The sequence below is a fragment of the Equus quagga genome, chromosome 12, assembly GCF_021613505.1.
Source record: "Equus quagga isolate Etosha38 chromosome 12, UCLA_HA_Equagga_1.0, whole genome shotgun sequence".
Classification (NCBI taxonomy): Eukaryota; Metazoa; Chordata; class Mammalia; order Perissodactyla; family Equidae; genus Equus; species Equus quagga.
Window position 1 is genome coordinate 40,687,639 of NC_060278.1, and position 15,885 is coordinate 40,703,523.

At 37.0% G+C, this 15,885-nt stretch overlaps 1 protein-coding gene and 1 long non-coding RNA gene across 3 annotated transcripts in view; one reads left to right on the forward strand and one right to left on the reverse strand.

Moving 5' to 3' along the window:
* Positions 1-15,885, reverse strand: part of DNAH14 (dynein axonemal heavy chain 14) — a 390,346-nt gene that overhangs the window by 297,297 nt on the left and 77,164 nt on the right. Inside the window, exons 12-15 of the mRNA XM_046678097.1 lie at positions 13,448-13,733; positions 12,822-12,867; positions 12,631-12,728; positions 527-693 (exon numbers count right to left, since the gene is read on the reverse strand). Coding sequence (XP_046534053.1) covers positions 527-693; positions 12,631-12,728; positions 12,822-12,867; positions 13,448-13,733 — 597 coding nt within the window. The remainder of the gene's footprint in view (positions 1-526; positions 694-12,630; positions 12,729-12,821; positions 12,868-13,447; positions 13,734-15,885) is intronic.
* LOC124248243 (uncharacterized) overlaps positions 1-15,885 on the forward strand; it is a 120,705-nt gene that overhangs the window by 86,518 nt on the left and 18,302 nt on the right. The window lies entirely within an intron of this gene.

Here is a 15,885-nt window from a genome sequence, read left to right on the forward strand (position 1 = left end):
TACTGGCTATTTAACTTTATAATCAGCATATTATTTTGAGCCATGTCCTAGAGACAACCACTAATTTATTCCTCTGCTTGTCACTCTGTTTTAGTGTATATGCTCTATGCACAGCCCTAGAAAAGGCTAGTTCTATACACTATGTGACCTCACCCAGGTCCCAAGACAGCTACTTTGGATAGGGTAGACTCCTGACCCAAGCCAAGACAATTAGATTCTCTTGTAAATTTGAACAAAAATATCCAGTTAGATTGTAATGGCAAAAGTCGGGGCCATGGCAAGTCAATATTATGAGGGAACCATAAAAGAGCTCATTTTCATAGTGGAAGCTGGAAAAAAGTACACAGAGATGAACAGAGATGAAAGATCATGAGGAAGACAAATGGGGAGATAAGCTGGGAATAATTTTCCAGTTGCCATAAATTATGACTCTAGTTTTTCAATAAATCCCTTTCATCTAAGAATTTCAATGGGTTTCTGCTCCTTAAACCAAATATTCCCTAAGACAAACTATTTTTAAACTTACTTTATTTTGGTAGACAGGATCCATTTCAAAGAGGGTCTGACAATCTGGCCATCTGGTTTGCTTCTTATAGTCTCTTACATTTTCCATCTTATTAGGTAAATTCATAATTAAAATCAAATCAGTAAATATAGTCAGTCGGGGATCTTGGCAAAGAGGAGTAATTTTAGCTAAAATATATAATTCAAAAATTAGTATTTTCAGAAGTCCCATCGAAAGCAACATCTTAAAATTATCCATGAGATCTAGAACTACTGAAAACCGAGGCTGGTTTATTATGAGGGTTAGATAGTATTCTATACTATTAAATGGAATTTAAAGACAAGTGTAAAAGTTTGAATTTAATATTATAAAAACAAAAGAATCACTCACAGGTGTCTGGGTGGGGGTGGGGGCAAGGCATGAGTATAAGAGAAACTGAGAATAAATCATTAAGATAATAATTTGAAGTGTATATGCTATGTGAAGAGCATTATACCATTGTAAGAATACAAAGATTAGAAGACATGGCCTCTACAGTCAATGAGTTCAAAATCTAGCTGAACAACTGGATGTCCATAGACAAAAAAACAAAACAACTTTAACCTACACTTCATATATTATACAAAAATCAACTCAAAATTAATCACATACCTAAATATAAAACACATCTAGGAGAAAATATAGATAAAATGTGTGGCCTTGAGTTAGACAGTTTTTAGATCCAAAACCAAAAGCATAATCCATAAAAGAAAAAAATTGATAAGGGGTACTTTATCAAAATTAAGAAGTTTAGCACTGTGGAAAAAAATGGAAAAGATAAAGCCCAGACTGGGAGAAAATGTTTGCACATTTATATTTGATAACAGACTTGTATCCAGAGTGCATATAAAGACCTCTTACAACTCAACAATCAGTAAACAAATACCCCAGTAAAAAAAAAATAAGCAAAAGATCTAAAGAGATATTTGACCAAAAAAGATACACATAAGCATGTGTATATAAGAAACATATGAAAAGACAGACAATATCATTAGTCATTAGTGAAATGCAAACTAAAACCACAATGAGCTATCTCCACACACTGTTTAGAATGGCTAAAATATCTTTTTTAATTTGACAACACCAAGTGTTGACAACCATACAGAGCAACAGGAACTCTTATACATTGTTGGTAGGAATGCAAAATGATGCAGCCACTTTGCAATTCTCATAAAATTAAACATACACCTACAATACGAATTGGCAATCCCACCTTTGGATATTTACCCAAGAAAAAAGAAAACTATGTTCATCCAAAAACCTGTATGTGAATGTTTATAGCAATTTTATTTATAATTTCCCCAAACTGGAAACAACCCAGATGAGAATGGATAAACAAACTGTAGTACATCCAGACAACAGAATATAATTCAGCAACTAAAAGGAACAGACTATTGATTCATGCAACAATATGGATGAACTTTAAATGCATTTTTCTAAGTGGAAGACGCCAGACCCAAAAGGCTCCACATGCATTTATATGACATTCTGGAAAAAGCAGAAATATGAAGACAGAAAACAGATCAGTGGTTGCCAGGAATAAGGGAACGTGGAAGGTTTAACCACAAAGGGCCAGCACAAGGGAATTTGGGGATGATGGAACTGTTGATACTAGATATGTGATTGTCAAAACCAATAAAATTGTTCGCCACAAAGAGTGACTTTTACCATATGTAAATTTTAAAAAAATAAACCAGGATGTTGGGAGAACTGAAGAGGGAATGCAAGTTAACATAACTATATTACAAATGAACTATGCAACCTCTCTGAAGAAAGTGGGAAAGAGTTGACCTAAGTAACTTTGGAAAACAGTGTTTTGACTGGAAACTGTAAGGACAGATACAAAAAGAACTGTACACAAACACTGTACTTTAGTTGATACATTTGTTTCTCAAAGAGGTATGGAGTAGCAATTATGAAATTACTTTACATGAATAACCAATAAGTAACTATGTTGTTGATTACGTGAGCCAGACTTCTCAAACCACAAAAAAAATTACACGTAAGGAAAGAGATTAGGCTAGAATGAACTCTAAGGTGCTGGATTGGGGTCTGAGATATCAGTAAGAACTCATAGTTTCAAACAAAACAAAAAAAGTGATAGCTATAGAAATAAAAATAGATGTGTGTGTTATGCATGAGCTAGTATATACACATATGTTTTCTAGATCTTTTCACTGACACGCCTGGAAGCAGTGACACTTGTGTAGTAACCAGCACATCTAGAGTCTAGAGCTTGGTTCCTAAATTTCATTGTCCAATGAAAGGAACCAGGGTTCCTTGGAGAAATCGTGGATTCCAGGGCAGAGAAAATACAAGATGAGCCCGAAGCATCCTGTGGTGACAAACTAAAAAAGTGGTCACAACAAAAGGATGGGGGTATGCTGAAAGGGCACAGGAACCATTTGGAAAGAATTGATCTTCAAAAACAAAGCCAGAGCAATGTGAGCAACAAAATAAGTAAAAGTAATATTGCATTATAGTCCAAAGACTAAAACAAGTATCAGCGAACCTAGGAAATTTCTGGGGAAAAAAGAAGTTAAAAGAAGAGTCTGCTAATAATAGATGCTAAAAATATTACAAAGTTACCCAATAATTAAAACATATAGTACTGGTACATAAGTTACAGACAGACCACCTGTATAGTCCAGAAATGAAATAAAAAACATGCTGAAATACAATAAATGATAAAAGTGGCATTTTGAATCAGTGGGGATGAGGAATGGATTATTCAATAATTGATACTGGCACAGACAGATCATTAGTCATCTGGGAAAAAAAATTAAAAGAAATCCTACTTTACCACATATGCCAAATAAATTTTAGAGCAGTCAAATATTTAAATATAAAAGTGAAATCATAATAGAAAACAAGTGAGAGAATGTTTTTTATAATATAGTCATTAGGCAGGCATCTCTAACTATGATACAATACCCTGAAGCCTTTTTTAAAGGGCTCTAGAAATGTTATTCTTTAAAAATAATTTTCTGCATGGGAAAAAATATCACCATAAAATCAAGCCAAACAACCTACTAGGAACATTTTTTAAAATTTATATTAAAGATTAACGATTAATTTTCTCAATACAAAAGAACTACAAATCAATGAGAGAAAGACTTTTGACCCAACAGTTTCACTCTTATGGAATTATTCTAAGAGAAGATTCGAAAGAAGCCATAAGATATGTGCCAGAAGATGTTAACTGCAACATTGTCTATAGGAATGAACATGTTTAGCGGTACATTCATGGTTAAGATATTATGGAACACTAATGTAATATAGTATTATACAGTGATCTAAATGATGATTAAGAGAATATATGAATATGCAGCAATGCGGAAAACGTCTATGATATAATGATAAGTGATAACAAAACATTTTAAACATAAATTTCACTAGGGGCTGGCTCCGTGGCCGAGTGGTTAAGTTCGCGTGCTCCACTTCAGCAGCCTGCAGTTTCACCCGTTCAGATCCTGGGCGCAGACCTAGCACCTCTCATCAAGCCAGGCTGAGGCAGTGTCCCACATAGCAGAACTAGAAGGACCTACAACTAGAATATACAACTGTGTACTGGGGGACTTTGGGGAGAAGAAGAAAAAGAAAAGAAGATTGGTAACAGATGTTAGCTCAGGGCCAATCTTTAAAAAAAAAAAATTCACTAATGTATGCATATGAAAGCAAAAATACAAAACAAAAATAGTTGTTATATGAGGGTAGTTGAAATAATAGGTGATTTAAATGTTTCATTATGTCTAAGGTAAATATATTTACACACACATATATGTATGTATACATATGTATACATATATCAGTGAGTCCATATTTACATAAGTAAATAACTGAATAAATAAAGAAATGGAAAGGAAGGGACAACTATTCCTTACAGAAGAATTCAAATTAATAAATGCATAGAAAATGACGGAAAAGGAAAATCACTTTTGGAACAACACAATAATAGGCAAGATCTACTGGTGAATGCTAACATTAGTGGGCAAATTTTCAGGAGAAACAAGATATTTGCATAATCCCAAAATATCCCTCCCCAAATTTATTAAACAGAAGAGTAAATATAGTAACTTCACAGTGGAGAAATCAGTCAGACACCACCTTAACCAAGTGATCACAGTTACCATCACCAGTAAAAAGACGTAGGAACATCACGTGCTACCTGATAAGATGTGCCAGAAAGGGCAGACAACCATTATGTGTGCTTCCCCAAAATGATTAACCTCAAACTCATCATGAGACCAACATCTGACAATCCAAAACTGATGGACAATCTATAGAGTATGAAAGACACAGAAAGACTGAGGAACTGTCATAGACTGGAAAAAACTTAGGAGACAAGACAAGTAAATGCAGTGTGAGATCCTGAACTGGATCCTGGAACAGAAAATGGACATCAGTGAAACAACTGGGAAAATCCATATAAAGTCTGTTACTTTATTAATACTATTGTACTAATGATAATTTCTTAGTTTTGATAATTGCACCACAGTTAGACAAAGCATGTGAAGAGTGTGTAGGAACTCTGTACTATGTTTGCAACTCTTTATGAGTCTCCAATTATCTTACAATAAAAACTTACACAAAATCAAATGGCAGGGGCTGGCCCCGTGGCCGAGTGGTTAAGTTCGCGCGCTCCGCTGCAAGCGGCCCAGTGTTTCGTTGGTTCGAATCCTGATGGCACTGCTCATCAAGCCACGCTGAGGCAGTGTCCCACATGCCACAACTAGAAGGACCCACAATGATGAATATACAACTATGTACTGGGGGGCTTTGGGGAGAAAAAGGAAAAAATAAAATCTTTAAAAAAAAAAATCAAATGGCAGAAACATTTCGTAACAGAGAAAAATGAAATGGAAATGATCTTCAGATCCACACAATCCAAAGATGAAAGCCAAACAATCCAGAGGGAAGAAAAGAATATATGGGAGGACTGATGAAAAATTCTTCAGACCGAGAAGCCTCACTGCATTTTAAGATGATTAGTATGGAATGCTACATATCTAACTTTGTTGTAGTAAAGTTTCTAACTCCAAATGATAAATTACTAGACAGAAATAAGTTTACAAAGGAATGCAAATCAGAGGACCATCAGACTTCTCATCTGCAATACTGAAAGCTAGAAGGCAGTGGAACAAATCTATGGACTACTGAGAAAAACGGGGGTGGGAGAGTCATCCCAACAAGAGACCATAGGTGTTTATAAGACTATGATATTGCAAGATATAAATATCTCTGGATTTTAATCACCAAGAAACTCCTACCTAGCTGCTTCAAAAGGAACTAGGGGCATATAAAAACTTCAAGAAATTTCTTGATTTTCTAAAACAAACCCATGTTTTTATGCATGTTTCATCTTAATAATATAATGCAAACTTAAAAATAAATTTGAGATTTCAAGGGACATGCTGATTACATTTCAGCCAGTTTTGGGGAAAGAAGAAACTTAGCAGGTGTTGGTAGTTACAAAGTATAGTAAGTAAGTATAATAAGTATTGCAAAAAGAAATCAAATAAGGGACGTCACCAAGATGGTGGAGAGAGTAGTCTTCTTTGTCTCTGCCCCTTCGAATCTACAACTAACTGGACATTCATCGCTTAACAAAGGATATCCATATAGCATCTCAGGATGCCTGAGTGACCCATGCTGCTATACATCGGAAGGCAGACGGACTTCCCCTGAGGAGGAGGGGGAGACAGGTGAAAACTCTCCAACCCCCGAGCCCCGAACAGCCTAGTACCTGCAAGTGGCTTTCTTCCAGCAGACTCCCCCATAGCACTGCCACACATCAAGGGCAGGAGTGTGCGCACATCGGAGGAGCGACGGTGGAAACAGGTGACTACAGCCCTACCTAAGCCCCCCTCGATTACACCTAAGCCCAGGGGGAAACTCCAGGGTCCTGCACCAGTGGCAGGGAAAGCCATTAGTGGAGAGGCTCCGCCCAGCATTCATAACGCCAGGAGGGTCCCAAAGAGGAGAATCCCAGGCAAGGCAGCAGCCAGCCAGCCGCCACTGGACTAACAGACTCCGGCTGTCCCCCAGACAGGGAAAGGGGCTCCCGGAGATCCCCGGGAGAGGACTGGGGATGAGTGGAGTTCCAGTGGCCTGGCTCCGCAGCCCAGGGGAAAACTCCAGGGTCCTGCACTGGCGGCAGGGAAAGCCTCTACTTGCCGTTAGCAGAGAGGCCCCAACCAGCATTCAGAACTCCGGATGGGTCCCGAAGAGCAGAATCCCAGACAGGGCAGCAGCCAGCCAGCCGCCACCGGACTCATGGACTCCAGCTGTCCCAAAGATGGGGCAAGAGGCTCCTGGAGATCCCGTGGGAGTAGTCTGGGGTTGGGTGGAGTTCCAGAGGCCTGGCTCTGTGGCCCAGAGGGAAACTCTAAGTCTCACAGCAGCCTCAGCAAAAGCCTCTGCATAGCACTAGTAGACAGGCCCTGCTCAGCAATCACAAGGCTGGAAGACCCTGGGGCAAAAGTAGCATAGCTAGGTGAGCTAACCACAGACTGCAGAAGATACCCATAGCTCTGCTGTGACCTACAGTGGACAAGCGAGGTTTTTGTGGGCTTCGACAGGGACACAGCTGCAAATATAGGTGATCCTGCCTCCGGCCACTGGGAAAGCCCATAACACTGCCACAGACCCTAAGGATGGAGCACGTCTAGGTAGTCTGCAATGGTAGGCACCAGCAGCCTGAAGCCCCCTTGCGACTGCCCCCACAGCTGAAGAGGGACCCCACAGGACCACTGTGACTACAAGGAGGGGCCCAAGCCCAGTTAGCAACAGCTGACAGGGTTCCTGGTTGGTGCAGTCTAAACAGCCGCTCCACCCACATACCAGTAGAAACAAGTGGAAGCAGTAACTAAACTCTATCTCTATGTGGAGGCACAAATCTACACCATCAAGCACTATGAAAAAATATATTAAATCTCCAGAACGAAGAAAAATGACAAATACCCAGAAAACAATCCCAAAGACAATGAAATCTATGACCTAAATGACGATGACTTCAAAACAGCCATTATTAAAAAACTCAATGAGTTAAAAGAGAATACAGATAGACAACTCAACAAGTTCAGGAGCTATGTCACAAAAGAGCTTGATACTATAAAGAAGAACCAAACAGAAATACTGGAAATGAAGAACACAATGGAGGAGAGTAAGAAAAATCTGGATAAAAGGAAGATAAAAGGAAGGGAAACACCAAGAATAAATATAACCATGTCATTTTAACCACAAACTCACAACACAAGAAAGAAGAGGAAAAAAAAATCTGACAGTAACAACCTAGAAGGGGAAGAGAAAAGGGATGGAACGTTTTAATTAAAGGAAATAAGAGGCTATCAGAAAATGGACTATCTCATCTATGAGATGTTTTATACAAACCACCTGGTAACCACTAAACAAATAACAAGAATAAAGACGCAAATTACAAATAAGAAGAAATGCAATATAGAAATTTACATACCTGAATTAGTAATCCAAAAATCATGGGACGAGAAACAAGGGAAATGCAAGAAAACTGGAAAACAAGAGATAAAATGGCAGCGGTAGGCCCCCACATTTCAATAATCACTCTAAATGTAAATGGATTGAACTCTCCAATCAAAAGACACAGAGTGGAAGGATGGATCAAAGAACAAGACCCAACAATATGCTGCCTCCAGGAAACACACCTCAGCCCCAAAGACAAACACCAACTCAGAGTGAAGGGATGGAAGACAATACTCCAAGCTAATAATGAACAAAAGAAAGCAGGTGTCGCTATACTAATATCAGACAAGGTAGATTTCAAAGCAAAACAGATAAAGAAAGACAAGGAGCGGCAGTGTATAATGATAAAAGGGACACTCCACCAAGATGACATAACACTTATAAATATATACGCACCCAACACAGGAGCACCAAAATTTGTAAAGCAACTCTTAACAGAACTAAAAGAAGACATGAACAACAATACAATAATACAAGGGGACCTGAACACCCCATTAACACCAATCGATAGGTCATCCAGACAGAAAGTCAACAAGGAAATTATAGAATTAAGTGAAAAATTAGACCAGATGGACTTAATAGATATATATAGAACACTTCATCCAAAAACAGCAGGTTACACATTCTTCTAAAGTGCACATGGAACATTCTCAAGGATAGACCATATCTTGGGAAACAAAGCAAGCAACAATAAATTCAAGAGGGTTGAAATAATATCAAGCATCTTTTCTGATCATAATGCTATGAAACTAGAAATCAACTACAAGAATAAAGCTGGGAAAGGGGCAAAAAGGGGGAGACTAAACAACATGCTACTGAACAATGGATTATTGAAGAAATTAAAGAAGAAATCAAATATTATCTGGAGACAAATGAAAATGAAAACACACCATACCAAATCATTTGGGACGCAGCAAAAGCAGTCCTAAGAGGGAAATTCATTGCAATACAGGCTCACCTCAATAAACAAGAAAAATCTCACATAAGCAACCTCAAACGACACCTAACAGAATTAGAAAATGAAGAACAAACAAAGCCCAGAGTCAGTAGAAGGAGGGAAATAATAAAAACTAGAGCAGAAATAAACGATATTGAAACAAAAAAAGACAGTAGAAAGGATCAATGAAACAAAGAGTTGGTTCTTCGAAAAAGTTAACAAAATCAACAAACCCTTAGCCAGACTGACTAAGAAAAAAAGAGAGAAGTCTCAAATAAATAAAATTAGGAATGAGAGAGGAGAAATCACAACGGATACCAAAGAAATACAAGGGATCATAAGAGAATACTATGAAAAACTATATGCCAACAAATTGAACAACCTAGAAGAAATGGATAAATTCCTAGACTCTTACAACCTCCCCAAACTGAATCAGGAAGAAACAGAGAATCTGAATAGACCAATAACAAGTAAAGAAATAGAAACAGTAATCAAAAACCTCCCCAAAGATAAGAGTCCAGGACCAGACAGCTTATCTGGAGAATTCTACCACACATTCAAAGAAGATTTAATACCTATCCTTCTCAAACTATTCCAGAAAATTGAGGAAGATGGGGCACTCCCTAACACATTCTATGAAGCCAACATCACTCTGATCCCCAAACATGACAAGGACAACACAAAGAAGGAAAACTACAGGCCAATATCACTGATGAACATAGATGCAAAAATCCTCAACAAAATTCTGGCAAACAGAATACAGCAATACATCAAAAAGATTATACACCATGATCAAGTGGGATTTATACCAGGGACGCAGGGATGGTTCAACATCTGCAAGCCAATCAATGTGATACACTACATTAACAAAATGAGAAACAAAAACCACATGATCATCTCAATAGATGCAGAGAAAGCATTCGACAAGGTCCAACATCCATTTATGATAAAAACCCTCAATAAAATGGGTATAGAAGAAAAGTACCTCAACATAATAAAGGCCATATATGACAAACCCACAGCCAACATCATACTCAAAACCCATCCCTCTCAGAACAGGAACAAGACAAGGGTGCCCACTTTCACCACTCCTATTCAACATAGTACTGGAGGTGTTGGCCAGAGCAATTAGGCAAGAAAAAGAAATAAAAGGAATCCAAATAGGCAATGAAGAAGTAAAACTCTCGCTGTTTGCAGACAACATGATCTTATATATAGAAAACCCCAAAGACTCCATGGGAAAACTTTTAGAAACAATCAACAGCTATAGCAAAGTTGCAGGGTATAAAATCAACATACATAAATCAGTAGCATTTCTATACGTTAACAATGAACTAACAGAAAAAGAACTCAAGAACTCAATCCCATTCACAATCGCAACAAAAAGAATAAAATACCTTGGGATAAACTTAACCAAGGAAGTGAAGGATCTATACCACAAAAACTACAAGACTTTCTTGAAAGAAATTGATGATGACATAAAGAGATGGAAAGACATTCCATGCAGATGGACTGGAAGAATAAACATAGTTAAAATGTTCATACTACCTAAAGCAATCTACAGATTCAATGCTATCCCAATCAGAATCCCAATGACATTCTTTACAGAAATTGAACAAAGAATCCTAAAATTCATATGGGGCAACAAAAGACCCCGAATTGCTAAAGCAATCCTGAGTAAGAAGAACAAAGCCGGAGGCATCACAATCCCTCACTTCAAAACGTACTACAAAGCTACAGTAATCAAAACAGCATGATACTGGTACAAAAACAGGTGCACAGATCAATGGAACAGAATTGAAAGCCAAGAAATAAAACCACACATCTATGGACAGCTAATCGTTGACAAAAGACCTGAGGGTCTACAGTGGAGAAAAGAAAGTCTCTTCAACAAATGGTGCTGCGAAAACTGGACAGCCACATGTGAAAGAATGGAAATTGACCATTCTTTTTCACCATTCACCAAAATAAACTCAAAATGGATCAAAGACCTAAAGATTAGGCCTGAAACAATAAGTCTTCTAGAAGAGAACATAGGCAGTACACTCTTTTTGACATCAGTTTCAAAAGAATCTTTTTGGACACCATAACTTCTCAGACGAGGGAAACAATAGAAAGAATAAACAAATGGGACTTCATCAGAATAAAGAGCTTCTTCAAGGCAAGGGAAAACAGGATTGAAACAAAAAAAAAAGCCCACTAATTGGGAAAAAATATTTCTAAGTTACTTATCCGACAAAGGGTTAATCTCCATAATATACAAAGAACTCACACAGCTCAACAACAAAAAATCAAACAACCTGATCAAAAAATGGGCAGGGGACATGAACAGACATTTCTATGAAGAAGATATAAGGATGGCCAATAGACACATGAAAAGATGCTCATCATCACTAATCATCAGGGAAACGCAAATCAAAACGACACTAAGATATCACCTTACACCTGTTAGAATGGCAAAAATATCCAAAACCAAGAGTGACAAATGTTGGAGAGGTTGTGGAGAAAAAGGAACCCTCACACACCGTTGGTTGGAATGCAAACTGGTGCAGCCACTATGGAAAACAGTATGGAGATTTCTCAAAAAGTTGAAAATAGAAATACCTTATGACCCAGCCATCCCACTACTGGGTATCTATCCTAAGAACCTGAAATCAGCAATTCCAAGAGTCCCATGCACCCCTATGTTCATCGCAGCATTATTTACAACAGCCAAGATGTGGAACCAATCTAAGTGCCCAGGAACTGATGATTGGATAAAGAAGATATGGTATATATATATACAATGGAATACTACTCAGCCATAAAAAAGGACAAAGTCGTCCCATTCACATCAACATGGATGGACCTTGAGGGTATTATGTTAAGTGAAATAAGCCAGACAGAGAAAGACGAACTCTGTATGACTCCACTCATAGGTGGAAGTTAACATATAGGCAAGGAGAACTGATCAGTGCTTACCAGGGGAAAGGGGAGGTAGTGGGGGGAGGGCACAACGGGTAAAGTGGTGAACCCACAACATGATTAACAATGGTGTACAACTGAAATTTCACAAGGTTGTAAATTATCATAATCTTAACAAAAAAAGAAATCAAATAATGCATTGGATACCAGCTTAGGCTGCAAAGAGGGTCCTCTGAACTCAGCAACCTATCATGATGTGACTGGAGAATGATGCAAGATTTAAGAAGCTGCCAAGTGTTCTGCTGTTCTAAGATATTTGTAAGACTTAGACTGTAGTCAAGGGATAAATTCATGGGTCAGGCTAATAACTGCGATATAATTTTAGATTGTGTACAGGCAGCTGGAAAAGAATTAATAAAAATCTATTTAATGTGAAAACAATATCTTTGTTATGCTGTGATGTAAGGTACTTGCTTATTTAAGTCTTATAAAATTCTATAAAAAATCCAAGCCTTGGGCTATTTTCCTAATTTCCATCTTCTATGCACTCTATGGCTATATGTATAATTCACACATCCTCAAATAACTCCAAATTCACATTGATTCATCCCAAAGAGTGTGAATTTATGATCTCCTAATATACTGTAATGTCTGCCACATCCCCAGGTAAAAGCATCAGATGCTTAAATTTATGAAAATATTGCCAAAGAAGACAATATATCTAACTAAACTTTAAAATACTTACTTATACATGTTTCAATATCAGTCACCATTTTTTGAATTTTTATTGAAAATTCCAATCTGTTGGGAGTTATAAAGAGATTTGTAGGGAATTCTAAAAATCTAAGAGAGAATACAATAAAAGCATACTTTAGAAGAATGCAGTAACATATAAAATACAATTACTTGTAATTTCAAAAATGTTCTACTACTTACTCATCATACATGTATTTATTCTCAAACTCAGTCGTGAGTTCTACATCTATTAAAATCCATGGAAAGAAAGAGAGAACAAAAAATTGATTGATATTTATATCAGCTAACTGAGAAGTTGATATGTGTCAGTGCTTTCCAAACACCCTAAGAATAAACTGGAAGAATAAACTTGAAAGTTAAGTATTCAACCAGTACCCCCACCCCCAGATTCTGATTGATAACTGGAGGTCTGAGATGGAGTCCAGAGTCTGCATTTTTTTTCTTTTTGAGGAAGATTAGCCCCGAGCTAACTACTGCCAATCCTCCTCTTTTTGCCGAGGAAGACTGGCCCTGAGCCAACATCATTTTTAACAAGCATCCCAGGTGTTGTTCACCCTGATGAAAGAGACCCTCAGGCCCCCCTCACATGGTCTGTGAATTTAGATTAAAATGAATAATGGTGTTATTACTTACATGCACTACAAATGATCTCTAAGTTTATGCTCACTTTGAGCATTCTTATTTTAACATTTATAAAGATCATACCTATCAATTGATAATACATAAACTACTAAAATTTTCTTTCACTTGTTATTTTCCAGCTGTTAGGATATTTCCCTTCATTCCTATAGTCTCATTTGTCTTACCTGAAAGAATCTCTTCAAGGTTGTAACTAAATGTTTTTTGTTTCTTCCTTACTGGGAGCAGTTCTTCACTTGAGTGTTTTATGACAGGGTTGACTTCATTTTCTGACATTTCCTCTTCTTCTTCACACATCACAGATTTTTCAGAGAACTTGTCAGACTCATGAAAGTTCTCTTTAGAATTTTCTGAAGAATCACTCTCAGCGGGAATTCTCAAGTGTAGATTTACTTCAAATATTGGTGCATATATTTTTCTCAAATCCTTATCCACTTTAATACCATTCAAAATCTAATTTAACAGATATGTTAAAGTGCCAGTGACAATATATAAATAAAAGAACATATCTTTTAACTTAGGATAATACAGACCTAAATTTTAAATGATAAATAATAACTTCAGTATAACTGAGTAACACTGTATTATCATATAACTGATATTTGCATGTTAAAATAAATTAATGTGAAATAAATGATATATTATAATGCAGTAATTCCCCCCAAAAGACTGTATAAATTGATGCCAGTGTATCTACATATTAGTCATTTGAGAGCTTATTAAAAATATAAAGTCTTAGGCCCTGTCTCCAGAGAATTTGAGTTAAAAAGACAGGGGCAGGGCCCAGGATTCCGAATCATTTAAAATCCGAGCAGATGACTCTACTGTATACTCAGGTTTAATGAAAAATCAGGAATATACTTCAAAACCATTACTATAGGTCCCAATTCTTCCTTTTAACATACACACACTAGTATAGTATCCTTACTGAAAAATAACAGGAGTATTCTAGGTATAAATATCTTATTTTTACACAATGTTAGTTGCTCTGAGGCTCTGTCTAGACATGGGCTCTCAGTTAATCTATTGATCCGTCATATTCCATAAATAATCGGTTGTGCCTGAGGCATCTAGCAAGCATTTCTCAGTGTGGTCATCCGAATCACCTGCAAGAATCTCAGCCTTTAGTCCCAGTCACTAACAAATAAAGACAGTTAAGAGTATAAATAAATGCTATTAACACTCTATTAAGCTGCTAGGCAAAGAGCTTGAGTAGATGCTGAAGATGATTTGCAAGCCTTAAAAGTTCTACACAAATGGGTATGGAGTTTCTGTTTGGGATGATGAAAAACTTCTGGAAATGGATAGTGGTGACAGTTACACAACACTGTGAAGGTACTAATAGCATTGAATCACACGCTTACAAATGACTAAAATGGTAAGTTTTACGTTATGTGTTTTATCACAATAAAAAAGTTCACACAGACAATTCCAAACAAATATATAATGTGTTGCATAGCTCATTCTGGAAAATAACCTCTAACTCTGGGAATGACTGGACCTCAAGCCCTACCTACCTTCTAATATTATAGTATCTAAAATTTTGCATAGAATCATTCTTGAATTACCACTTAACATAGTATAGTTACCATTTGACTTATCATGCCCTAGGCACTGTAGTAAACAAGTTACCTTCACCTCATCCTCATAACAATCTAAAGACAAAAATTATTACTCCTATTGCACATAAAAGGAAATTGAGACCCAGGAAGCTTGTATTAATTTGTCAAAGGCTGTATTGCTAGCATGTGGTAAGACTGAAGTCTACTCATGGGTCTGTGACGCCAAAGCCCATAGTTAAAATATGAACTGGGGCTTGAAAATCATTTTGTAATAAAGAAAGCTTTTGGCTGTTAAACGCTTTTTGTGCCAACAAGAATTAACCAGTAAATAGTTTGACTTCCTTTAGGTTGTAAACTTTAAGAGAGAAATAGCCACATCTAAAAGAAACTATAAATTCTACAGCATGCAGTGGGGAATAGGGGGAGGACTTTAGCTCTGAGCTCTCTCTCGAGTCAGATCTATATTTCCAACATCCTAAGAGAAATTTTCATCTGGCTGCCCACAGGTACCTCTGACTCAATATGCCCCAAAATAAACTAATTATCTGTCTTATCTTGGACTGGATATTAGAAGGAGCTCAAAAAGCAGTCTATGCCAAACGTGTTTAGCACTGGCAAAAACAGGGGCGAACCAACATCAGAAATTAGAGGGAAAAGTATGAGCAAGATGCTAAAACCTTGATGATGGGGCAAAAATGGAATCAGGGACAACAGGAGTCATACCAGGTTCACAAGGCCAGATACATGAAATCTAATCACAAGGAAACTGGAAAATTAGAGTCAGTGTTGAATTTTAAAATATCAAAATTAAGAATTTTTGTTACCAAAGATCTACAGCTAAAGTTAACAGGTAGTGACAGGTTGAGAGGTAATATTCACAAAGTCTAAAATTAACAGAGGATCAATATCTAGAATATACAAGAAAGTCCTAAAAATCAGTAAGAAACCAACAGAAAAAAATGTTAAAAAGATATCAATAAGCAATTCAAAGAAGGAAAATTAAAATAGTTCATATAGATTTGAAGCCTCACTAGTAAAGAAAG